Raw genomic sequence first — 26,510 nt, forward strand, 5'->3', positions numbered from 1 at the left:
GTGTGTAATGTAATAGAGCAGCCTCTGGGTGGATAAAACAGTGTTTTATGGGATGTAATTCACCACGGAGTAATATAATAGAGCACCCTCTGGGTGGATAAAACAGTGTTTTACGGGGTGTAATTCACCACGGTGTGTAATATAATAGAGCACCCTCTGGGTGGATAAAACAGTGTTTTACGGGGTGTAATTCACCACGGTGCGTAATATAATAGAGCAGCCTCTGGGTGGATAAAACAGTGTTTTACGGGGTGTAATTCACCACGGTGCGTAATATAATAGAGCAGCCTCTGGGTGGATAAAACAGTGTTTTACGGGGTGTAATTCACCACGGTGCGTAATATAATAGAGCAGCCTCTGGGTGGATAAAACAGTGTTTTACGGGGTGTAATTCACCACGGTGTGTAATATAATAGAGCAGCTCCTCTCCTCCTGTCTATATCTCTCTCTCTCTCCTTCTCTCTCATTCTCTGTGTGTGTGTGTGTGTGTGTGTGTGTGTGTGTGTGTGTGTGTGTGTGTGTGTGTGTGTGTGTGTGTGTGTGTGTGTGTGTGTGTGTGTGTGTGTGTGTGTGTGTGTTGTAGTGGGAAGACAGGGCTCTATGATAGATACATGCAGTTCATCTAGTGCACTAAAGCTATTAAGGCGATCACTTAGGTTAATGTAAAGCCGTGGGCAGGCACACACACACACACACACACACACACACACACACACACACACACACACACACACACACACCCATGTGATCTGCACTCCATCTATCTCCATTGAAACAACAGTACAGCCTCCCTCTACCTCTCATATCGAGTAAAGCTACCTCTAAATCTTCCCTTCAGCCATTTTATAGCCCTCCTCTTCCTCTCCTCCCCCTAGCCCCCTGTGGGTATTTTTCTTTCTTCTCCTCCGCATCCCTCCATCCCATCACTCGTTCAAAGGAGGAGTAATTCACAGATCGATTCCCTGGTGATGGAACCAAAAGAGGCGCTGCTTGACTCAGGACCCAGAGGCCCTGTGTCATTAGTTTCCTCCCTGACAGTCATAATTCAGGCAACTGCACCAGCACCACGGCTCCATAATGTCCGTTAGGCCCCTATCATTCTGCCTGGGCTAAAGAGGCTGAAGAGCCAAGATGGCTGAGTGGGGGCTGGCAGTGTCTCGTAAACTAGACAGTGGGAGTTGACTGGGGGAGAAAGAGAGAGAGAGAGAGAGAGAGAGAGAGAGAGAGAGAGAGAGAGAGAGAGAGAGAGAGAGAGAGAGAGAGGGAGGATACATCTGTCTCTTTTACTCATGCTGTAAAACATAGCTGGATAGATTTCTCTCCTATAGAGTGTAATGCAGCTGGGTCCTGTATCAGTGTACTACTGTGACTTTCAATCTTCTGTCTCTTCTAATGGAGTATGGACAGGAGTACATGGTTTATCTTTTGTGTTGTGGCAGAGGCCCACACACACACACACACACACACACACACACACACACACACACACACACACACACACACACACACACACACACACACACACACACACACACACACACACACACACACACACAACACACACACATACAACACTACTACAGGATGCTGTGTGTGTCTGTGTGTTTGCTCTCTGTGCCAGGGTGACGCCACAGCCGCAGAGCAACAATGTTGAAACGGAAACTGATCTGAGAACAGGAAGTCTATGAAGAGAACATAGAACTGTGTGTGTGTGTGCGCGCGCACCGTGTGTGTGTGCGCGTGTGTGCATGTATGTTAGGGTCGAGAAAAGCAAATAGCCAGAATCTTTACGTTAACGTTCCACTTGTAAGAAATGAAAATAAGCAACATTAGACTATATACACATCATCTGTAGATAGTAGCCATGGCAACACTGTTGGAGGGAAAACATTTCCTCTGAGGTTCTACAGAGCTTCCTTTCTGACTCTCAGCTGAAGAGAGAGACGGGGGGAGAGAGAGAGAGAGAGAGAGAGAGAGAGAGAGAGAGAGAGAGAGCTGATGATTTCACTTCTCTAAAACTAAGACTAAAGTTAACATCTGCTGAGGACGAAACCACGAGTCACCCTGTCTGTCCATCTGAATCACTGGCTGATGAGAAAGTATAAAGACTTTTATATCACCTGAAGAAATCGCTGACATTTGCATACTTCTTCAGAGAAAAGGCACGTACAAAATGTGCCTCATATTTTGAGGAACAGGTACATGGGTAAACAAATGCTTTGAAAACATGTATTGGGAACACTATCATTGTCTATGGGAAACAAAAATGGAATGATAAGTGCCAACTGCCAATGAAGTATGTGTTCTACAACTTTTACAATACAAAGTACCCCATGTATATCTGCTTGGCAGTCATTTCACACAAACACAGCTTCCAACAGTCATCTCAAACACTTCTTCTAGAAGTGTGACATTGTTAGATGCTTGTTGGGATTTCGCTTTGACAAGCCACTTCAAGATAGGACCTAGGAAGATAGGGTCTTCCAAAAGAGTTATGTCCTAATACGCGTGTGTGTGTGTGTGTGTGTGTGTGTGTGTGTGTGTGTGTGTGTGTGTGTGTGTGTGTGTGTGTGTGTGTGTGTGTGTGTGTGTGTGTGTGTGTGTGTGTGTGTGTGTGTGTGTAATTTGCTACCCCTACTATACAGCCAAACCTAACACGACAGCAATGGGACTACTAGACTACTCCTCACATATGCTTCACTATAACTCTGACACAGTCTGATAGTCAAAATCCCCAGTCATGTTGACTCAGTGTAGAAAGTAGTGAAGTAGGAAGTGCTGCTTTGTTCTGTAAAGAACATGACTGTTCAAAACAGGAAGAGGACCAGCAGAGTTGGGCCATAGTGAATAAATTAGGTGTTTCTCAATCAACAGGCCCTCCAGCCCTAAGAACTGAACAATAACTGTGTAGGTTAGGTTACCTACCATGTAATAACTGTAGACCTATTCTCATGTTACCACTGTGCACCTGCCATGTAATAACTGTAGACCTATTCTCATGTTACCACTGTGCACCTGCCATGTAATAACTGTAGACCTATTCCCATGTTACCACTGTGCACCTGCCATGTAATAACTGTAGACCTATTCTCATGTTACCACTGTGCACCTGCCATGTAATAACTGTAGACCTATTCTCATGTTACCACTGTGCACCTACCATGTAATAACTGTAGACCTATTCTCATGTTACCACTGTGCACCTGCCATGTAATAACTGTAGACCTATTCCCATGTTACCACTGTGCACCTACCATGTAATAACTGTAGACCTATTCTCATGTTACCACTGTGCACCTGCCATGTAATAACTGTAGACCTATTCCCATGTTACCACTGTGCACCTGCCATGTAATAACTGTAGACCTATTCCCATGTTACCACTGTGCACCTGCCATGTAATAACTGTAGACCTATTCCCATGTTACCACTGTGCACCTACCATGTAATAACTGTAGACCTATTCCCATGTTACCACTGTGCACCTGCCATGTAATAACTGTAGATCTATTCTCATGTTACCACTGTGCACCTACCATGTAATAACTGTAGACCTATTCTCATGTTACCACTGTGCACCTGCCATGTAATAACTGTAGACCTATTCCCATGTTACCACTGTGCACCTGCCATGTAATAACTGTAGATCTATTCTCATGTTACCACTGTGCACCTACCATGTAATAACTGTAGACCTATTCTCATGTTACCACTGTGCACCTGCCATGTAATAACTGTAGACCTATTCCCATGTTACCACTGTGCACCTGCCATGTAATAACTGTAGACCTATTCCCATGTTACCACTGTGCACCTGCCATGTAATAACTGTAGACCTATTCCCATGTTACCACTGTGCACCTGCCATGTAATAACTGTAGACCTATTCTCATGTTACCACTGTGCACCTGCCATGTAATAACTGTAGACCTATTCCCATGTTACCACTGTGCACCTACCATGTAATAACTGTAGACCTATTCCCATGTTACCACTGTGCACCTGCCATGTAATAACTGTAGATCTATTCTCATGTTACCACTGTGCACCTACCATGTAATAACTGTAGACCTATTCTCATGTTACCACTGTGCACCTGCCATGTAATAACTGTAGACCTATTCCCATGTTACCACTGTGCACCTGCCATGTAATAACTGTAGACCTATTCCCATGTTACCACTGTGCACCTACCATGTAATAACTGTGGACCTATTCCCATGTTACCACTGTGCATCTGCCATGTAATAACTGTGAATAAGGGGACTGTTGAGGCTATTGGTTATCCCATGTCACTAATCAGTGATATCAAGGTTATTGCAATAAAATTACTCTGAACAAGGCCTACAGTAAAGCAAAAAAGACAGTGATATGAGTATTCTTGACATTTGTAGGCTACTTTATCCCAAAAAAGTTCAATGTTACTTGATAATTGAATGGTCCCTGGTCAAAGTACCCTATAACATTAGGTAACATTTAAAAAACGTTGATGAATACGTGCTGGACCAATCAATCACACTCACGTGCTCCTTGGTCTTGGAGATCCATGTCTCGAGGAGGAGAGAGAGGCGCGTGCCGTGGAACCTCCCGGTGCTCTTCACCGCGAGGAAGATGTCCGTTAACCTCAACAGGGATGGAGTGACGACAACCCTTCTCTGTTCCAAAGCCCTCAACTTGTCTCTCCTTCTCTGTATCTCCGCTTGTAAGCCACCAACAGTCTGGTTCATAGTAGAGACAGCGGCGGGTTGTCGTGGAAACTTGGCCGGCTTTGGTGGCTCCTTTGCCGGGGAGAGAGGCGCCTCTTGAATCGAGCGCAGTAAGTTTCCCCCGGACGGATTGTGAATAGAATTGAGTTTGTGGAGATTCCGCGTCCTTAGTTGAAAGTCCACGATTAAAACGATGAAGAACATTAATATAAAAACAGGTAGTGCCCGAAGCATCCTCCTTCTATGCATGATAAACTGAGATTGTAGGCTATTTCATTTGAAGCAGACAGAAAGTGGATGTGATCAAGGGAGTATTATGTCTCGACCTGTTGAACACATCCTCAACTTCCTACTGTAATGTATTCTGATCTAATTTAGTGATCATCCTCCGATGACAAGCGCCTTCCGTTGACAAATCATTCTCACACTGCCCCACGTATTTTATATGGGCTATAAATTCCTTTTTGTTATGACAATTTTAAGTTTTAAAAAGTTTGCTGTCCACTCATTGTGACCTTAAATATAAAATGATCCACATCGAAGTTGTAAAGTGTATTCTCAAACTAATATGCATTTCTCCGGCAACTTCCCATCAAAACTTTTATAACTGTCTCTCTCACCAACTGTCGACTTTACTGTGAACCATTTTCTATCATGAGTTTGACATTTTTGTCAATCTGAGTCTGTCTGGTCTGGTAGCTACACAACGGTCTTCCTACCTGTCACTTCTCCCTGGAGTTTCAGCGCCAGCGGAAGGGAGGAGATATGTGTCATTCGTTCCCTCACCACTGCAATCAGTCCGCCTCTTCCCTTCGGTAAAGGCACCGTGCGTAATTTGAATGACAAATTAACAGTAGAGAGAACAATTTAAATCCCGTTGGGATTTAGTAAAGTTTTTATTGTTTTAATCCATTTACCAATTTTGACATTGTATTTGTAACAGAAAGTAACATAACGTTTGATGAATAATAACGTTTTAGTGACACTTCCACTAGTTAGTGCACATCTGCCAGAGACTCCATCCATAGGCTTTGACTCACCATTTTAAAGAATCCCCCCCAAAACGACATTGTAAAATAGAAAAGACAATTCCCAACAGCTTTTGAAACTGATGAGACACTACCGGTCAGACAAGCAATAGGGTGGGCTATTTTAGGAATGAGAACATTCATTGTAAAAACCCATCTAATCTTCCCTCTCTCTCTCACTCTCTTTCTCTCCAGGGAGAGAGTCTCGCGCCAGAGATGAGTTCTTGCATGTGGCACAAAAGCCCAGACTGTTTACGGGTTAATCCTCAACAGGTTCTGTCCATTTCTGACATGACTAGGAGCTTAACTGTTATTGGCAATGCCCAAATAATTCTCCCGCCGCCTCCCAAATGGCACCCTATTCCCTAGTGCACTATTTTTGGCCAGGGCCATAGGGCTCTGGGCGAATGTAGGGCACTATGTAGGGGAAAGGATTCTATTTGTGATGGAGCCTTCATCTGTAGATGTGGGGGAAGGAAGCAGCAAGACAACTGCATAGCGTGCAGGGGCTTGATCTGAAGTATGACTAAATGAATAGTCGAGACTGATAAGGACTTGGCAGAGGCTAGAGGGGTTCATTTATGCAGAGAGAGAGAAGCACATAGGCTAGTAGAGGTTAATGAATGTCATCACACCAGAGATGGATTTTATGAATTATCAATCATCATGCATGCCCATTGCCCACATCATGTTCCCCAAGCGTTGCCAATTAGAGCCTTAATTATGGCGTGCAGTAGGGCCTAATCACTGCATAGGCCACAGTCAATCAGGAAAGGCCTGTCGCAGATCAAGCTCGTTTTAATTGCGGTGGGAGAGATGTGGGGGTTCTCAGAAGTGTTCATAGGGTGGGGAGTTGTGACTTGCCCCAGGCAAAACTCTGGACCTTTGGCTCCAAATCAGATTCCGCTTTAGGCTAATATTCAGTTTTACAGTCTTGTATGCAATATTTTTGCTTGTAGAGTATTGACACAACACTGTCTGTATCCCAGTAAGCATCACATTACTTTAGGCTCGTTCTTGTCTTTGCATACACTATATAGGCTATCCTCCCCTTTCAGGGACAGCGTTTGATAAAAAAGAGAAAGAGAGGTCGATAAAGGAAAGAGAAAGAGGTTGATACAATTAATTCACCAGAGAATCAACGAGAGGGGACAAACGCGCAACCCTCATCCGCACCTTTGTTTGTTTGTCCTTTCTCAGCCTTCTCTTCTTACCATCCATCCCTCCATCCCTCCCTTCACTCCTACTGACCAGCTGCCTTTCTCTCTCTCTCTCTTTCTCCTCCACCTCTCCACCTCCCTCCCTCCAGTCCCACATCCCCCGCTCTCTTTCTTTCTCCTCCATCCCCTCCCCTCCACCCAATCCCACATCCACCCGCTTGGTCCCCCAGGTAAACCCTAGACGTCCTGGGCACACCCCAGCTAGGCAAGGCCCAGGATCGGTTTACGGCCTAGCTGAAAAGGCCCTTTTAAAACAGCAAGTACATTGCTCTCCACTTTGAACAAAGACCCAGAGAGTCAAGGGAGCCTTTTAGCGGGGCTTTGTATCTCGGCCCCAATCTATACAGAGGACCAAGGATGCATCCCAAATGGCACCTTGTTTCCTATAGGCCCCCTGGTAAAAAGTAGCGCACTAAATAGAGAATAGGGTGCCATTTGGGACGCAGGCCAGACAGGGGATTAGACTGTGTTCAAGTGTGGCTTTTTATTGGAGATACATAAAAGAGGTTTATCCTACAAGTCCTTTACCATAGAAATGAATAAAGAACTCTTTATACACTTTAAAATGCACTTACAGCAGTGCAGGCTACAGAGTCACATTCACATCCCATACACTACAAATGGTCTGATACCCATGAAGCCAATTTACAGTAGTATGTAAATGTATAAGACTAAGCTATGGATGAGCTCCCATCCTATATAGCCATTTAGGTCAAGCCAGGCAATTCAAAGATCTGCACAAATTAACTGATGTGACTTTTACACAATCATTCAAATAACAAAAAGCTTCATTTCTTGTTTAAGTGCAGTGCACTTTCGGGGCTCGTAGGTGCCATCAAATACCTCCATCACTCAAGGGAGACATGGTCATCTGACCCTGAATACAGAGCAATGAGGCTGGGCTGAAGGGGGGAAATTAGAGGGTAGATAGAGTGAAAGAGAGAGCTAAGCGATGGGGGGGGTCAGGTCAAATCTTAAGTACCTGACAATCCACCTCTTCACCTCCAACCCTCCACCTGAACGCACGCATGCGCACACACACACACACACACACACACACACACGCACACACACACACACACACACACACACACACACACCATCTTGTCCGTCACATGATCCTCCAACGTTATGTGTGTATGTAGGTGTGTGTATCACCTTACATTAAGGTAAGACCACATGCCTGAACAGGTGACCTATATGACTGGATACCTGAACAGGTGACCTATATGACTGGATACCTGAACAGGCGACCTGTATGACTGGATACCTGAACAGGTGACCTATATGACTGGATACCTGAACAGGTGACCTATATGACTGGATACCTGAACAGGTGACCTATATGACTGGATACCTGAACAGGTGACCTGTATGACTGGGTACCTGAACAGGTGACCTATATGACTGGATACCTGAACAGGTGACCTATATGACTGGATACCTGAACAGGTGACCTGTATGACTGGATACCTGAACAGGTGACCTGTATGACTGGATACCTGAACAGGTGACCTATATGACTGGATACCTGAACAGGTGACCTATATGACTGGATACCTGAACAGGTGACCTATATGACTGGGTACCTGAACAGGTGACCTGTATGACTGGATACCTCAACAGGTGACCTATATGACTGTGTACCTGAACAGGTGAACTATATGACTGGGTACCTGAACAGGTGACCTATATGACTGGGTACCTGAACAGGTGACCTATATGACTGTGTACCTGAACAGGTGACCTGTATGACTGGGTACCTGAACAGGTGACCTGTATGACTGGGTACCTGAACAGGTGACCTGTATGACTGGGTACCTGAACAGGTGACCTGTATGACTGGGTACCTGAACAGGTGACCTGTATGACTGGGTTAGAGTCCAGTGGATTTTCAGTTGAAAGTAGCTGCTCCTTGACAGCTGGTGGTAAAATAGGTTCACATTATTCCAGACACTGGAGCATTCAGATGATTAAGTACAGGAGTTCACCCACGGTCAGACTGCAAATCAATTATATTAAGGCTTGTTTTTCATCCTCTTCACTGCTACCCATCATATATCATTAAGAACACCAAGGTATTGTCTATGGACATGTGATCTAGCCAGTAACACACACACACACACACACACACACACACACACACACACACACACACACACACACACACAGTAATAAGTGACTGGGTGTTGATAACAAGTCTCTTCTCTTACAGTAATCTGAATCGACAGCACTTGGTTCACGTGAATTTAATTATAATCCAAGTTAAATTGCCTAATGGTAATTGACTCGTTCATTTGTAATTTTGTGTCTTTCCGAGATCTTACAGAAGATGGCAGTATAGTACAATAATTTAGAAAAAAAGAGAGCGAGAAAGAGAAAGTGTGTGCATCTGTGTGTGCCTGTGTGTTTGAGAGAGCTAGGAAGAGAGAGAGAGAGAGAGAGAGAGAGAGAGAGAGAGAGAGAGAGAGAGAGAGAGAGAATGCTTTACGAGACACTCTCGGGAACCAAGATACACTTAGGCTCAATACAGTCATTCATTCTACTGTAAATGAGGCACTCACTTACTCACACACACACAGTACAAGACACATGTTTATCTAGTGTGAGCATGTCAATTTCTAAACCAATCGAATCGACCGATCCTGCTTGTTGACAGCCTATCCCCTGGGGTGTCTTTGACACGTCCACTTGATGACATGGTTCTTAGATCAATGACCAATAACATGCCAATCACCAATCAACCCTCCAGTTGTGACTAAAACCACATAAATGGATGGATCTACAATCATCCCTTCATCCTTCCATCCCTCCATTCCTGATGGAAGTGAATTGAAAGAGGAGAGATGTGGAATGACTTGAATAATTTACAGTGCTTTGCCAACTCTGTTCGAGGTTTAGAATTCCCTTGTCCACTGGAAGTTCAAAAGGTCATAGCCACAACGACATAATACATGTAGTCTATTGCTCAGCCAGCAACAGCTACAAAATGACTAGCCTATTTGGGCAAACAGATTGCTATTTCTTTTTTCATTCAACCCCCTTACATAAAAGGGCAGACCAGACCAGCTTAATTTAAAAAGTGTTTTACAAGAGACATACGATCAGTGAATGTATTATCTTTGTAAACAAACTCCATATGAATAAAAGTGAGGCCAATACCGTAGAGTTACAACAGGACAATGCAACTGTACAAAGGTTAACTGAAGAAGCCGACTCTCATTAACCCGTAAACTAAAATTTGACACGGTTTACGTAACTTCACTTATAAAATCGAATCTAATTCTTAGAAAACGTCCTCGGCCACCTCCCATCACTCTCCTTTTCCTATTGACCACAATTGGTTTCAGCTGTTTTTCCCCTCATTTCCCATTTTCCGTTACCGTTTTGTTTGTTAAATGGCTCAACAAGGGTAGAAGCTTCTCGGTGAGCAGTTGTTTACGTATAAAGGCCAGGTGTTTCCCGTGGCTGACGCAGGAATTAACCACTGAATATATTGACAGCTTGGAACACTTTGAGATCAAGGACAGTGATGTTTTCCTTGTCACTTTCCCCAAATCAGGTGAGTAAATGATTGAAAAGTATTACTTTCACACTGACAGTAGCTACAGAGGAATGATAAACATGACTGGTGCTTGAACATCTATTACAAACTGAGTAGGTTGTAATTAAAGCATGAATAAGCCAACGTTCGCAGTAAACACATTAACAGCTGACTTTCAGCATTCTTATAGGGAAAATGTACACGGCACTTACACAAATGATGATTGGCTGAAAGAAATTGACAATAAGGAGATTGTGGGAGCTGTTTTGATTGACTTCAGTGCAGCTTTTGACATTATCAATCATACTCGGCTGCTGACAAACATGTGTTATGGCTTTACGTCCTCTGCTTTATAGTGGTTCGAGAGTTACCTGTCTAATGGAAGCCTCTCCAACATGATCCAGGTAGAGTCGGGCATTCCCCACAAGACATGCCACCAGGGGTCTCTTCACATCCTCCAAGTCCAGAACAGACTCTGCATATTGTGGTATTATAAATGTTGCAGTGTAGATATGTAGTGGTAGAGTAGTGGTGTAATAATGTGTTTGTTGTATTATGTCGTTTTATTTTTTTTTTAAATTGTGATGTAAATGTCTTAATCTTGTTTGGACCCCAGGAAGAGTAGCTGCTGCCAAGACAGCAGCTAATGGGGATCCATAATACATATAACAACAACAATTATAATAATATAACAATTTGTGGTAGGCTATTTCATCTCAAGCATATTGGTTAAAGTTTGCCTTGCTTTGACAACAAACTGTACCAAAATGGACATTTACAGTATATCCCTTTCTACTCTCTTCCTTTCTTCCTTTCTTCCTTTCTTTCTTTCTTTCTTTCTTTCTTTCTTTCTTTCTTTCTTTCTTTCTTTCTTTCTTTCTTTCTTTCTTTCTTTCTCTCTCTCTATCTATCTATCTATCTCTCTCTATCTCCCTCTCTCCTTCTCTCTCCCTCTCTATCTCTCTCTTTCTCTCTCTCTCTCTTTCTTCCTCTCTCCTTCTCGCTCTCTCCATCTCGCTCTCTCCATCTCAATCTCTCCTTCTCTCTACCCCTCTCCTTCTCACTCTCTATATTGCCCAGTGTCTAGACCAGCAGGTCTGCTCTCTCACTCTGAAGGATTGTGAATAGTTAGTCTTGGCTAGAGGCCAAAATGCTGCAAACAGCCATATTTCCTTTGGACTGACAATATGATATTGGTTACAACAACACACATGGACACAGACATGAACACGCAGACACAGGCACGCACTCATACACACAAACACATAGCCTGCGAGACACACATATCTGTTTTTGTTTTTTATTTTGGTATTTTAGCAAGTACAGAAGCCCATATGTTCCTCCAGCATGGCATCAGGTTTGAGTTAGGAACAAGAGGTTACCTCTGAGCCACAGGGAAAAGCAGGAACACTGTATAATCAAGCGCAGCGCTAGTTCATACAGGGAACCCTTGTATTGGCTTCAGCCGTGCATCAGCGACGTTGCATCAGTCATATTCTACAAACACTTCCTACCTTAATATGGCGGTCTACTTAGCTGATCAGTTTTACTCACTCATGCTCTGCTGCCTCTACTGCTGTTGGGTGCTGGATAGCCTTTTCTAGCACCGCCCACCACCCCAGCCACCACCCCAGCCACCACCTGTTAGGTTCTGGGTTTCCTTCCTGCGGGGGGATTGATACAGCGTTCCTTGCTCACTGCCTGTATTTATTATCATCTTAACATGATGCGCGCGCTGGCGGTGAGCTAACCCGAAGGCGGAGAGCCTAACGCCAAGACAACTTACTGCATATCCTGTAATTTATCTACTAAATGGTTCAACAAATACGTGGTGTTTCCTGTCTGAACTATGACTACTCTTAAGAGATATATGGCCTATATTTATCTGTGCTATAACCTGTTGTGATTAAAATGTACAGTTCTTGCCCTTAGGACACATAGATCTTGAGAGTAGCCATGTACCTATCTAGTTATTAGTCTGATAACCTGTTATAAGTCTAATTATAAACTGGGTGATTCGAGCCCTGAATGGGTATGACAGAACATGTATTTTCATAATTACATTGGTAACCAGTTTATAATAGCAATAGGGCATCTCAGGGGATATTAGACCAGTATACCATGGCTAAGTATTGCGTTGTGCCTAAGAACAGCCCTTAGCCGTGGTATATTGGGCGGCAGGTAGCCTAGTGGTCAGAGTGTTGGACTAGTAACCGGAAGGTTGCTAGATCGAATCACTGAGCTGACAAGGTAAAAATCTGTAGTTCTGCCCCTGAACAAGGCAGTTAACCCACTGTTCCTAGGCTGTTATTGTAAATAATAATATGTTCTTAACTGACTTGCCTAGTTAAATAAAGGTTAAATAAATATGCCACATTATCTTAACTACTATAATATACTGTACATGGCTATAGTATATAGCCTATCTACTAGTTATCTGTGTTACCTGTGCTCATGTATGTAAGGTCAGTGTAATATTGGACAAAGGGGTGGTACCTTGGACAGCGGCCTTATTGACAGAACCTGTGAGGTGTGGTTAGCTCTTCAGGACCTGCTGTTCTTTACTCCCTCTCTCTATGTTTTGGGGGACAAACTTCATTCACCTTCACTGCCACCTTTCTCTCTCACTCTCGTGCTCTCTCTCTCTCCCTCCCCCTCCTTTCCCAGGTACAGTATGGACCCAGCGTATCATCACCCTGATGTTTGAGGATGATTTCCCAGAGGAGGCTAACCAGATCACCTTTGTGAGGATGCCCTGGCTGGAGATCCTGGAGAAGGGGAGGACCTACACAGAGAGGCCCTCTCCACGCCTCTTCTGCTCCCATCTACACCAGCATCTTATGCCCAGGGGCCTGCAGAAGAAGAAGGCCAAAGTGAGTGGGGTTAGATGGTTACACATACAGCATTATGCCTTCAGTGAGTTGGTTTAAATGGTAGTGAGTGGGGTTAGATGGTTACACATACAGCATTATGCCTTCAGTGAGTTGGTTTAAATGGTAGTGAGTGGGGTTAGATGGTAGTGAGTGGGGTTAGATGGTTACACATACAGCATTATGCCTTCAGTGAGTTGGTTTAAATGGTAGTGAGTGGGGTTAGATGGTAGTGAGTGGGGTTAGATGGTTACACATACAGCATTATGCCTTCAGTGAGTTGGTTTAAATGGTAGTGAGTGGGGTTAGATGGTAGTGAGTGGGGTTAGATGGTTACACATACAGCATTATGCCTTCAGTGAGTTGGTTTAAATGGTAGTGAGTGGGGTTAGATGGTAGTGAGTGTGGTTAGATAATAGTGAGTGGGGTTAGATGGTAGTGAGTGGGGTTAGATGGTAGTGAGTGGGGTTATATGGTAGTGAGTGGGGTTAGATGGTTACACATACAGCATTATGCCTTCAGTGAGTTGGTTTAAATGGTAGTGAGTGGGGTTAGATGCTAGTGAGTGGGGTTAGATGGTAGTGAGTGTGGTTAGATGATAGTGAGTGGGGTTAGATGGTAGTGAGTGGGGTTAGATGGTAGTGAGTGGTGTTATATGGTAGTGAGTGGGGTTAGATGGTAGTGAGTGAGGTTAGATGGTAGTGAGTGTGGTTAGATGATAGTGAGTGGGGTTAGATGGTAGTGAGTGGGGTTAGATGGTAGTGAGTGGTGTTATATGGTAGTGAGTGGGGTTAGATGGTTACACATACAGCATTATGCCTTCAGTGAGTTGGTTTAAATGGTAGTGTGTGGGGTTAGATGGTAGTGAGTGGGGTTAGATGGTAGTGAGTGGGGTTAGATGGTTACACATACAGCATTATGCCTTCAGTGAGTTGGTTTAAATGGTAGTGAGTGGGGTTATATGGGAGTGAGTGAGGTTAGATGGTAGTGAGTGGGGTTAGATGGTAGTGAGTGAGGTTAGATGGTAGTGAGTGGGGTTAGATGGTAGTGAGTGGGGTTAGATGGTTGTGAGTGGGGTTAGATGGTAGTGAGTGGGGTTAGATGGTAGTGAGTGGGGTTAGATGGTAGTGAGTGGGGTTAGATGATTGTGAGTGGGGTTAGATGGTAGTGAGTGGGGTTAGATGGTTGTGAGTGGGGTTAGATGGTAGTGAGTGGGGTTAGATGGTAGTGAGTGGAGTTAGATGGTAGTGAGTGGGGTTAGATGGTAGTGTGTGTGGTTAGATGGTAGTGAGTGGGGTTAGATGGTAGTGAGTGGGGTTAGATGGTAGTGAGTGGGGTTAGATGGTTGTGAGTGGGGTTAGATGGTAGTGCGTGGGGTTAGATGGTAGTGAGTGGGGTTAGATGGTAGTGAGTGGTGTTAGATGGTTGTGAGTGGGGTTAGATGGTAGTGAGTGGGGTTAGATGGTTGTGAGTGGGGTTAGATGGTAGTGAGTGGGGTTATATGGTAGTGAGTGGAGTTAGATGGTAGTGAGTGGGGTTAGATGGTAGTGTGTGTGGTTAGATGGTAGTGAGTGGGGTTAGATGGTAGTGAGTGAGGTTAGATGGTTGTGAGTGGGGTTAGATGGTAGTGAGTGAGGTTAGATGGTAGTGAGTGGGGTTAGATGGTAGTGAGTGGGGTTAGATGGTAGTGAGTGGGGTTAGATGGTAGTGAGTGTGGTTAGTTGGTTGTGAGTGGGGTTAGATGGTAGTGAGTGGTGTTAGATGGTTGTGAGTGGGGTTAGATGGTAGTGAGTGAGGTTAGATGGTAGTGAGTGGGGTTAGATGGTAGTGAGTGGGGTTAGATGGTAGTGAGTGTGGTTAGTTGGTTGTGAGTGGGGTTAGATGGTAGTGAGTGGTGTTAGATGGTTGTGAGTGGGGTTAGATGGTAGTGAGTGGGGTTAGATGGTAGTGAGTGGGGTTAGATGGTTGTGAGTGGGGTTAGATGGTTGTGAGTGGGGTTAGATGGTAGGGAGTGGGGTTAGATGGTAGTGTGTGGGGTTAGATGGTAGTGAGTGGGGTTAGATGGTAGTGATTGGGGTTAGATGGTAGTGAGTGGGGTTAGATGATAGTGAGTGGGGTTAGATGGTAGTGAGTGGGGTTAGATGGTTGTGAGTGGGGTTAGATGGTAGTGAGTGGGGTTAGATGGTAGTGAGTGGGGTTAGATGGTTGTGAGTGGGGTTAGATGGTTGTGAGTGGGGTTAGATGGTAGTGAGTGGGGTTAGATGGTAGTGAGTGAGGTTAGATGGTTGTGAGTGGGGTTATATGGTAGTGAGTGGGGTTAGATGGTAGTGGGTGGGGTTAGATGGTAGTGAGTGGGGTTATATGGTAGTGAGTGGGGTTAGATGGTAGTGGGTGGGGTTAGATGGTAGTGAGTGGGGATAGATGATAGTGAGTGTGGTTAGATGGTAGTGAGTGGGGTTAGATGGTAGTGAGTGGGGTTAGATGGTAGTGAGTGGGGTTATATGGTAGTGAGTGGGGTTAGATGGTAGTGGGTGGGGTTAGATGGTAGTGAGTGGGGATAGATGATAGTGAGTGTGGTTAGATGGTAGTGAGTGGGGTTAGATGGTAGTGAGTGGGGTTAGATGGTAGTGAGTGGGGTTAGATGGTATTGAGTGGGGTTATATGGTAGTGAGTGGGGTTAGATGGTAGTGAGTGGGGTTAGATGGTAGTGAGTGGGGATAGATGATAGTGAGTATGGTTAGATGGTAGTGAGTGGGGTTAGATGGTAGTGAGTGGGGTTAGATGGTAGTGAGTGGCGATAGATGGTAGTGAGTGGGGTTATATGGTAGTGAGTGGGGTTAGATGGTAGTGAGTGGGGTTAGATGGTAGTGAGTGGGGATAGATGATAGTGAGTGTGGTTAGATGGTAGTGAGTGGGGTTAGATGGTAGTGAGTGGGGATAGATGATAGTGAGTGGGGTTAGATGGTAGTGTGTGGGGTTAGATGGTAGTGAGTGGGGTTAGATGGTAGTGAGTGGGGATAGATGATAGTGAGTGTGGTTAGATGGTAGTGAGTGGGGTTAGATGGTTGTGAGTGGGGTTAGATGGTAGTGAGTGGGGTTAGATGGTTGTGAGTGGGGTTAGATGGTAGTGAGTGGGGTTAGATGGTTGTGAGTGGGGTTAGATGGTAGTGAGTGGGGTTAGATGGTAGTGAGTGGGGATAGATGATAGTGAGTGTGGTTAGATGGTTGTGAGTGGGGTTAGATGGTAGTGAGTGGGGTTAGATGGTTGTGAGTGGGGTTAGATGGTAGTGAGTGGGGTTAGATGGTTGTGAGTGGGGTTAGATGGTAGTGAGTGGGGTTAGATGGTAGTGAGTGGGGATAGATGATAGTGAGTGTGGTTAGATGGTTGTGAGTGGGGATAGATGATAGTGAGTGTGGTTAGATGGTAGTGAGTGGGGTTAGATGGTTGTGAGTGGGGTTAGATGGTAGTGAGTGGGGATAGATGGTTACACATACAGTACTATGCCTTCAGTCAGACAGGCACAGCAATGAGGGGGAAAGCTAGAGAAATACACATACTTACAATGTACAAACACCTGCAGGGACATATGCACAAACTCTCTTAACACACTACACACTGTTAACCCTATATCACTCCTATCTCCTCCATACACACTACACACTGTTAACCCTATATCACTCCTATCTCCTCCATACACACTACACACTGTTAACCCTATATCACCCCTGTCTCCTCCATATACACTGCTAACCTTATATCACCGCTGTTTCCTCCATACACACTGTTAACCCTATATCACCCCTGTTTCCTCCATACACACTACACACTGTTAACCCTATATCACCCCTGTCTCCTCCATACACACTGCTAACCTTATATCACCGCTGTTTCCTCCATACACACTGTTAACCCTATATCACCCCTGTTTCCTCCATACACACTGTTAACCCTATATCACCCCTGTTTCCTCCATACACACTACACACTGTTAACCCTATATCACCCCTGTCTCCTCCATATACACTGCTAACCTTATATCACCGCTGTTTCCTCCATACACACTGTTAACCCTATATCACCCCTGTTTCCTCCATACACACTACACACTGTTAACCCTATATCACCCCTGTTTCCTCCATACACACTACACACTGTTAACCCTATATAACCCCTGTCTCTCCATTCACACTGTTAACCCTATATCACCTTTATCTCTCCATACACACTGTTAACCCTATATCACCTTTATCTCTCCATACACACTGTTAAGCCTATATCACCGCTGTCTCGCCATACACACGGTTAACCCTATATCACCGCTGTCTCTCCATACACACGGTTAACCCTATATCACCTCTGTCTCTCCATACACACTGTTAAGTCTATATCACCTTTATCTCTCCATACACACTGTTAAGCCTATATCACCGCTGTCTCTCCATACACACTGTTAACCCTATATCACCGCTGTCTCTCCATACACACGGTTAACCCTATATCACCGCTGTCTCTCCATACACACTGTTAACCCTATATCACCCCTGTCTCTCCATACACACTACATATTGTTAACTCTATTTCACTCCTGTCTCTTCCATACACACTACACTCTGTTAACCCTATATCACCCCTGTCTCCTCCATGCACACTGTTAACCCTATATCACCCCTGTCTCCTCCATACACACTGTTAACCCTATATCACCCCTGTCTCCTCCATACACACTGTTAACCCTATATCACCCCTGTCTCCTCCATACACACTGTTAACCCTATATCACCCGTCTCCCCCATGCACACTGTTAACCCTATATAACCCCTGTCTCCTCCATACACACTGGTAACCCTATTTCACTCCTGTCTCCTCCATACACACTATACACTGTTAATCCTATATCACCCTTTCTCTCCATACACACTGTTAACCTTTTACTTCAGTGGGCTAAATCAGGGTCACACAGTAGTTTTAAACAAATCTACTTTGAAACAACAAAAATATGAATGAAGCCACTAGAGGGCGCTTTTGGTCATTCAACTGCAGGAACTACTATATCTCCCCTATCTCCTCCATAGGTCATCTATGTGACCACGAACCCTAAGGACATCCTGGTCCTACTTCCACTTCTCTAAGTTCATGAAGCATCTGGACAGTCCAGAACACTATGACGAGATGCTGGACAAGTTCTTCTGTGGATGGAGTGAGTGCCACTAATCACCCTCCCTCCATCACATGGCACTTCTTTGGCCAAATTGGCTTCATCAGTGTAACACAGTATCATAAAAAACCGTAAGTTAATTAATAACTAACACACACTGACTAACACTTACTGTCTGCTGTCCTATGTGAACCCATCTCTTCAGTGCTTGGTGGCTGCTGGTTCGACCATGTCAGAGGATGGCACAACAACCAGGACAAATACAACATCATGTTCCTCAGCTATGAAGAGATGATCAAGGTAACATGACATTTACACTGATTAACGCTATATGTACCACATGAATACCTACACCACTGCACTGACCCGTTATAAGATACAGTAGCCTACATCAATGATGCATCTGTTACTACTGCAACAAGTCGTGCAACAGATGTCGTTTTCTGAGTATTCGGATGATTTTAAATAAACTTGAAACTTGACTGGTATAACATCTACAGTGTTTATGGGAAAGGGGGATAGCTAATTAGTGTAACAATAATGCTAGTATGAGCTCGAACCCAGACGCAGAGAAACACAGCAAGCAGAGGTAAGGGAACTTTTACTTAGAGTCTTAACAGAAACAAGGCAACCGCACAAGAGCACACTAATAACACATGAGACCTAAGCAAAGATACAGGCCAACTGAGGAACCTAAATAACAAGGCAACCAGGTGAACAGAGAAGGTAATTAAACACAGTGAACCCAATAAGTAATAATCAGGGTAACCTGGAAACTAGAAAACCGGGTAAAGGTGCCCTCCAGCGGTAACCTAAGGAAACAACAATCAAATAACACAGAAACTGTGACAATTAGTTGTACAATATAATGCATTCAACTGAAATGTGTCTTCCACATTTAACCCAACCCCTCTGAATCAGAGAGGTACAGGGGGCTGCCTTAATCGACATCCACGGCAGCCAGGGAGCAATTGTTGTTGGGGTTAACTGCCTTGCCCAGGGCCGGAACAACAGATTTTTACCTTGTCGGCTCAGAGATTCGATCCAGCAACCTTTCAGTAACCTCAGTTACTGGCCCAATGCTCCTACCCACTTGGCTAATTGCCAGTTTCTGGGTACTGGCATAAAAATAATATTTTAGGTATTTTTTTCACATCACAAATATACTGAACAAAATATAAACGCAACATGCAACAATTTAAAAGATTTTACTGAGTTACAGGAAATCAGTCAATTATAAGGAAATCAGTCAATTGAAATAAATTCATTAGGCCCTAATCTATGGATTTCACATGACTGGGCAGGGGTGCAGCCTTGGAGGGCATAGGCCCACCCACTTGGTAGCAAGGCCCAGACAGAAATACTCCTTAGTACCCCCCCCCCAGTTGTGAGGCCGGTTGGAAGTGCTGCCAAATTCTCAAAAATGGCATTGGAGGCAGCTTATTGTAGAGAATTGAACATTCAATTCTCTGGAAACAGCTCTGGTGAACATTCCTGCAGTCACCATGCCAATTGCAGGCTCCCTCAACGCTTGAGACATCTATAGCATTGCGCTGTGTGACAAAACTGCACATTTTAAAGTGGCCTTTTATTGTCCCCAGCACAAGGTGAACCTGTGTAATGATCATGCTGTTTAATTAACTTCTTAAAATGCCACACCTGTCAGGTGGATGGATTATCTTGGCAAAAGATAAATGCTCACTAACAGGGATGTAAACAAATGTATGCACAAAATTTGAGAGAAATAAGCTTTTTGTATGGAAGATTTCTGGGATTTTTTTATTTCAGCTCATGAAACATGGGACCATCACTACAAATGGTGGGTTTATATTTTTGTTCATTTCCATGACATATTGGTTTTCTTCCATGTGTCCTGCAACAACAGGCCCTGAGATCGGTGGTAGTGCGTCTGGCTGAGTTTGTCGGGAAGAGCCTGTCTGATGGAGATATAGACAGCATAGTGGAGAAAGTCACCTTCAATAATATGAAGATGACAAGGCCAACTATGAGTTCTTGCCTGACAACGTCAAAGACAAGAACAAGGGGAAGTTCCTACGCAAAGGTGAGGAAAATAAGAAATGGTTAGAGGCTTTATTGTTGAAATTGATACATGAAAAACATGAGTATAGGTTTGTACGGGTATCGTGGGGGGTGGGGGCAGAAAAGAGAGGGGGTGTATTTAATAAGGAGGTTTATAGAACTTCCAGTCAGAAAGTGAGCCCCCTAGACCCCCTTCCAGTTTTAATGTATCTTTATATACATCAAGCATAGCTTTATCTATAGCATAGCTTTATCTATAGCACAGCTTTATCTACAGCACAGCTTTATCTACAGCACAGCTTTATCTATAGCACAGCTTTATCTACAGCACAGCTTTATCTACAGCACATCTTTATCTACAGCACATCTTTATCTACAGCACAGCTTTATCTACAGCACAGCTTTATCTACAGCACAGCTTTATCTACAGCACAGCTTTATCTACAGCACAGCTTTATCTATAGCACAGCTTTATCTACAGCACAGCTTTATCTATAGCACAGCTTTATCTATAGCATAGCTTTATCTATAGCATAGCTTTATCGGCAGGTAGCCTAGAGGTTAGCGCATTGGGCCAGTAACCGAAAGGTTGCTAGATCGAATCCCTGAGCTGACAAGGTAAAAATCTGTTGTTCTGCCCCTGAACAAGGCAGTTTACCCATTGTTCCTAGGCCGTGATTGTAAATAAGAATTTGTTCTTAACTGACTTGCCTAGTTAAATAAAGTTAACGTATAGTTAAATAGGTTAATTAAAAAAATATATTCTGTCTCTCAGGTACCATAGGAGACTGGGAGAACTCGTTGACGGTGGCCCAGAGTGACTGCTTTGACCAGATCTATCAGGAGAGGATGAAGGACCTATCTCTCAACTTCATCTGGGACATCACAGAGCTTCAAGGCTGATACAGACACATATGCAAGAATCCGCTCACACACAGTGGTGGTTCTAGCTTGTATGGCTCCCTGGGCGTCCCTTCAGCCCCCCCCCCCTCCAAAAAAAAAGAAAAGCATCATTCTGCACTAACTCTAATTTTTTTTCAGACATTTGGAACAACACAAATAAATAATTATAACATTTAAAACTATATTAAATATAAAAATACTAAAATAAGACTCATAAATATTAAAAAGAATGAACAAAGACAAATAGAAACAAATTGTACTATATAAATACAAATAAAAAAGAGAATTGAATTATTACACTATTATCCTATCGCTAACAAAATACACACAAATAAAACTAAATTGCACAAATCCTATATCACACAAAACCACAAATAGAATAGCAACCTGATTATTACACTATTGAACTTCAAACAAGAAACACACACAACTAAATTGCACAACTAATTGCATTACTAATTACATTAGTACTGTACAAAGTTAGAGGTGCTCTATTTGATAGATACCCCGCTCCCCCTACCTCTGTCTTCCAGTGGGGAGACCTGAGGTCAACCTACCCCCGCTCCCCCTACCTCTGTCTTCCAGTGGGGAGACCTGAGGTCAACATACCCCCGCTCCCCCTACCTCTGTCTTCCAGTGGGGAGACCTGAGGTCAACATACCCCTGCTCCCCCTACCTCTGTCTTCCAGTGGGGAGACCTGAGGTCAACATACCCCCGCTCCCCCTACCTCTGTCTTCCAGTGGGGAGACCTGAGGTCAACATAACCCTGCTCCCCCTACCTCTGTCTTCCAGTGGGGAGACCTGAGGTCAACATACCCCCGCTCCCCCTACCTCTGTCTTCTAGTGGGGAGACCTGAGGTCAACATACCCCCGCTCCCCCTACCTCTGGCTTCTAGTGGGGAGACCTGAGGTCAATATACCCCCGCTCCCCCTACCTCTGTCTTCCAGTGGGGAGACCTGAGGTCAACATACCCTCGCTCCCCCTACCTCTGTCTTCCAGTGGGGAGACCTGAGGTCAACATACCCCCGCTCCCCCTACCTCTGTCTTCCAGTGGGGAGACCTGAGGTCAACATACCCCCGCTCCCCCTACCTCTGGCTTCTAGTGGGGAGACCTGAGGTCAACATACCCCCGCTCCCCCTACCTCTGTCTTCCAGTGGGGAGACCTGAGGTCAACATACCCCTGCTCCCCCTACCTCTGGCTTCCAGTGGGGAGACCTGAGGTCAACATAAACCCGCTCCCCCTACCTCTGGCTTCTAGTGGGGAGACCTGAGGTCAACATACCCCCGCTCCCCCTACCTCTGGCTTCTAGTGGGGAGACCTGAGGTCAACCTACCCCCGCTCCCCCTACCTCTGGCTTCCAGTGGGGAGACCTGAGGTCAACCTACCCCCATCCCCCTACCTCTGTCTTCCAGTGGGGAGACCTGAGGTCAACCTACCCCCATCCCCCCTACCTCTGTCTTCCAGTGGGGAGACCTGAGGTCAACCTACCCCCATCCCCCCTACCTCTGGCTTCCAGTGGGGAGACCTGAGGTCAACCTACCCCGCTCCCCCTACCTCTGGCTTCCAGTGGGGAGACCTGAGGTCAACATACCCCCACTCCCCCTACCTCTGGCTTCTAGTGAGGAGACCTGAGGTCAACCTACCCCCGCTTCCCCTACCTCTGTCTTCTAGTGGGGAGACCTGAGGTCAACCTACCCCCACTCCCCCTACCTCTGGCTTCTAGTGGGGAGACCTGAGGTCAACCTACCCCCACTCCCCCTACCTCTGGCTTCTAGTGGGGAGACCTGAGGTCAACCTACCCCCGCTCCCCCTACCTCTGTCTTCTAGTGGGGAGACCTGAGGTCAACCTATCCCCGCTCCCCCTACCTCTGGCTTCCAGTGGGGAGACCTGAGGTCAACCTATACCCGCTCCCCCTACCTCTGGCTTCCAGTGGGGAGACCTGAGGTCAACCTACCCCCGCTCCCCCTACCTCTGGCTTCTAGTGGGGAGACCTGAGGTCAACCTACCCTCGCTCCCCCTACCTCTGGCTTCTAGTGGGGAGACCTGAGGTCAACATACCCCCGCTCCCCCCTACCTCTGGCTTCCAGTGGGGAGACCTGAGGTCAACCTACCCCCATCCCCCTACCTCTGGCTTCCAGTGGGGAGACCTGAGGTCAACCTACCCCCGCTCCCCCTACCTCTGTCTTCTAGTGGGGAGACCTGAGGTCAACATACCCCCGCTCCCCCTACCTCTGGCTTCTAGTGGGGAGACCTGAGGTCAACATACCCCCGCTCCCCCTACCTCTGGCTTCCAGTGGGGAGACCTGAGGTCAACATACCCCCGCTAGCCCTACCTCTGGCTTCTAGTGGGGAGACCTGAGGTCAACCTACCCCCATCCCCCTACCTCTGGCTTCTAGTGGGGAGACCTGAGGTCAACATACTCCGCTCCCCCTACCTCTGGCTTCCAGTGGGGAGACCTGAGGTCAACCTACCCTCGCTCCCCCTACCTCTGGCTTCTAGTGGGGAGACCTGAGGTCAACATACCCCCGCTCCCCCTACCTCTGGCTTCCAGTGGGGAGACCTGAGGTCAACCTACCCCCGCTCCCCCTACCTCTGGCTTCCAGTGGGGAGACCTGAGGTCAACATACCCCCTGCTCCCCCTACCTCTGTCTTCCAGTGGGGAGACCTGAGGTCAACCTACCCCCATCCCCCTACCTCTGGCTTCCAGTGGGGAGACCTGAGGTCAACATACCCCCGCTCCCCCTACCTCTGTCTTCCAGTGGGGAGACCTGAGGTCAACCTACCCCCATCCCCCTACCTCTGGCTTCCAGTGGGGAGACCTGAGGTCAACCTACCCCCATCCCCCTTCCTCTGGCTTCTAGTGGGGAGACCTGAGGTCAACCTACCCTCGCTCCCCCTACCTCTGGCTTCCAGTGGGGAGACCTGAGGTCAACCTACCCCCATCCCCCTACCTCTGGCTTCTAGTGGGGAGACCTGAGGTCAACATACCCCCATCCACCTACCTCTGGCTTCCAGTGGGGAGACCTGAGGTCAACCTACCCTCGCTCCCCCTACCTCTGTCTTCCAGTGGGGAGACCTGAGGTCAACCTACCCCCGCTCCCCCTACCTCTGTCTTCCAGTGGGGAGACTTGAGGTCAACCTACCCCCGCTCCCCCTACCTCTGGCTTCCAGTGGGGAGACCTGAGGTCAACCTACCCCCATCCCCCTTCCTCTGGCTTCTAGTGGGGAGACCTGAGGTCAACCTACCCCCGCTCCCCCTACCTCTGGCTTCCAGTGGGGAAACCTTAGGTCAACCTACCCCCATCCCCCTACCTCTGGCTTCTAGTGGGGAGACCTGAGGTCAACATACCCCCATCCCCCTACCTCTGGCTTCCAGTGGGGAGACCTGAGGTCAACCTACCCTCGCTCCCCCTACCTCTGTCTTCCAGTGGGGAGACCTGAGGTCAACCTACCCTCGCTCCCCCTTCTCTGGCTTCTAGTGGGGAGACCTGAGGTCAACCTACCCCCGCTCCCCCTACCTCTGTCTTCTAGTGGGGAGACCTGAGGTCAACATACCCCCATCCCCCTACCTCTGGCTTCTAGTGGGGAGACCTGAGGTCAACCTACCCCCGATCCCCCTACCTCTGGCTTCTAGTGGGGAGACCTGAGGTCAACCTACCCCCCATCCCCCTACCTCTGGCTTCCAGTGGGGAGACCTGATGTCAACATACCCCCGCTTTCCTTACCTCTGGCTTCCAGTGGGGAGACCTGAGGTCAACCTACTCCCGCTCCCCCTACCTCTGGCTTCTAGTGGGGAGACCTGAGGTCAACCTACCCCCATCCCCCTACCTCTGGCTACTAGTGGGGAGACCTGAGGTCAACATACTCCGCTCCCCCTACCTCTGGCTTCCAGTGGGGAGACCTGAGGTCAACATACCCCCGCTCCCCCTACCTCTGTCTTCTAGTGGGGAGACCTGAGGTCAACATACCCCCGCTCCCCCCTACCTCTGGCTTCTAGTGGGGAGACCTGAGGTCAATATACCCCCGCTCCCCCCTACCTCTGTCTTCCAGTGGGGAGACCTGAGGTCAACATACCCTCGCTCCCCCCTACCTCTGTCTTCCAGTGGGGAGACCTGAGGTCAACATACCCCCGCTCCCCCTACCTCTGTCTTCCAGTGGGGAGACCTGAGGTCAACATACCCCCGCTCCCCCCTACCTCTGGCTTCTAGTGGGGAGACCTGAGGTCAACATACCCCCGCTCCCCCTACCTCTGTCTTCCAGTGGGGAGACCTGAGGTCAACATACCCCCTGCTCCCCCTACCTCTGGCTTCCAGTGGGGAGACCTGAGGTCAACATAAACCCGCTCCCCCCTACCTCTGGCTTCTAGTGGGGAGACCTGAGGTCAACATACCCCCGCTCCCCCCTACCTCTGGCTTCTAGTGGGGAGACCTGAGGTCAACCTACCCCCGCTCCCCCTACCTCTGGCTTCCAGTGGGGAGACATGAGGTCAACCTACCCCCATCCCCCTACCTCTGTCTTCCAGTGGGGAGACCTGAGGTCAACCTACCCCCATCCCCCTACCTCTGTCTTCCAGTGGGGAGACCTGAGGTCAACCTACCCCCATCCCCCTACCTCTGGCTTCCAGTGGGGAGACCTGAGGTCAACCTACCCCCGCTCCCCCCTACCTCTGGCTTCCAGTGGGGAGACCTGAGGTCAACCTACCCCCGCTCCCCCCTACCTCTGTCTTCCAGTGGGGAGATTTGAGGTCAACCTACCCCCCGCTCCCCCTACCTCTGGCTTCCAGTGGGGAGACCTGAGGTCAACCTACCCCCATCCCCCTTCCTCTGGCTTCTAGTGGGGAGACCTGAGGTCAACCTACCCCCGCTCCCCCCTACCTCTGGCTTCCAGTGGGGAAACCTTAGGTCAACCTACCCCCCATCCCCCCTACCTCTGGCTTCTAGTGGGGAGACCTGAGGTCAACATACCCCCATCCCCCTACCTCTGGCTTCCAGTGGGGAGACCTGAGGTCAACCTACCCCTCGCTCCCCCCTACCTCTG

General features: G+C 46.9%; 1 protein-coding gene and 1 pseudogene across 1 annotated transcript in view; one reads left to right on the forward strand and one right to left on the reverse strand.

Moving 5' to 3' along the window:
- LOC106593718 (beta-1,3-N-acetylglucosaminyltransferase manic fringe-like) overlaps positions 1 to 5,461 on the reverse strand; it is a 30,309-nt gene extending 24,848 nt beyond the window's left edge. Inside the window, exon 1 of the mRNA XM_045691005.1 lies at positions 4,524 to 5,461. Coding sequence (XP_045546961.1) covers positions 4,524 to 4,955 — 432 coding nt within the window. The 5' untranslated portion in view covers positions 4,956 to 5,461. The remainder of the gene's footprint in view (positions 1 to 4,523) is intronic.
- Positions 5,462 to 10,352: 4,891 nt separating this feature from the next.
- Positions 10,353 to 21,543, forward strand: LOC106593724 (amine sulfotransferase-like; annotated as a pseudogene).
- The last annotated feature ends 4,967 nt before the right edge of the window (positions 21,544 to 26,510 follow it).

This window comes from Salmo salar, chromosome ssa12 (assembly GCF_905237065.1).
Source record: "Salmo salar chromosome ssa12, Ssal_v3.1, whole genome shotgun sequence".
NCBI lineage: Eukaryota > Metazoa > Chordata > Actinopteri > Salmoniformes > Salmonidae > Salmo > Salmo salar.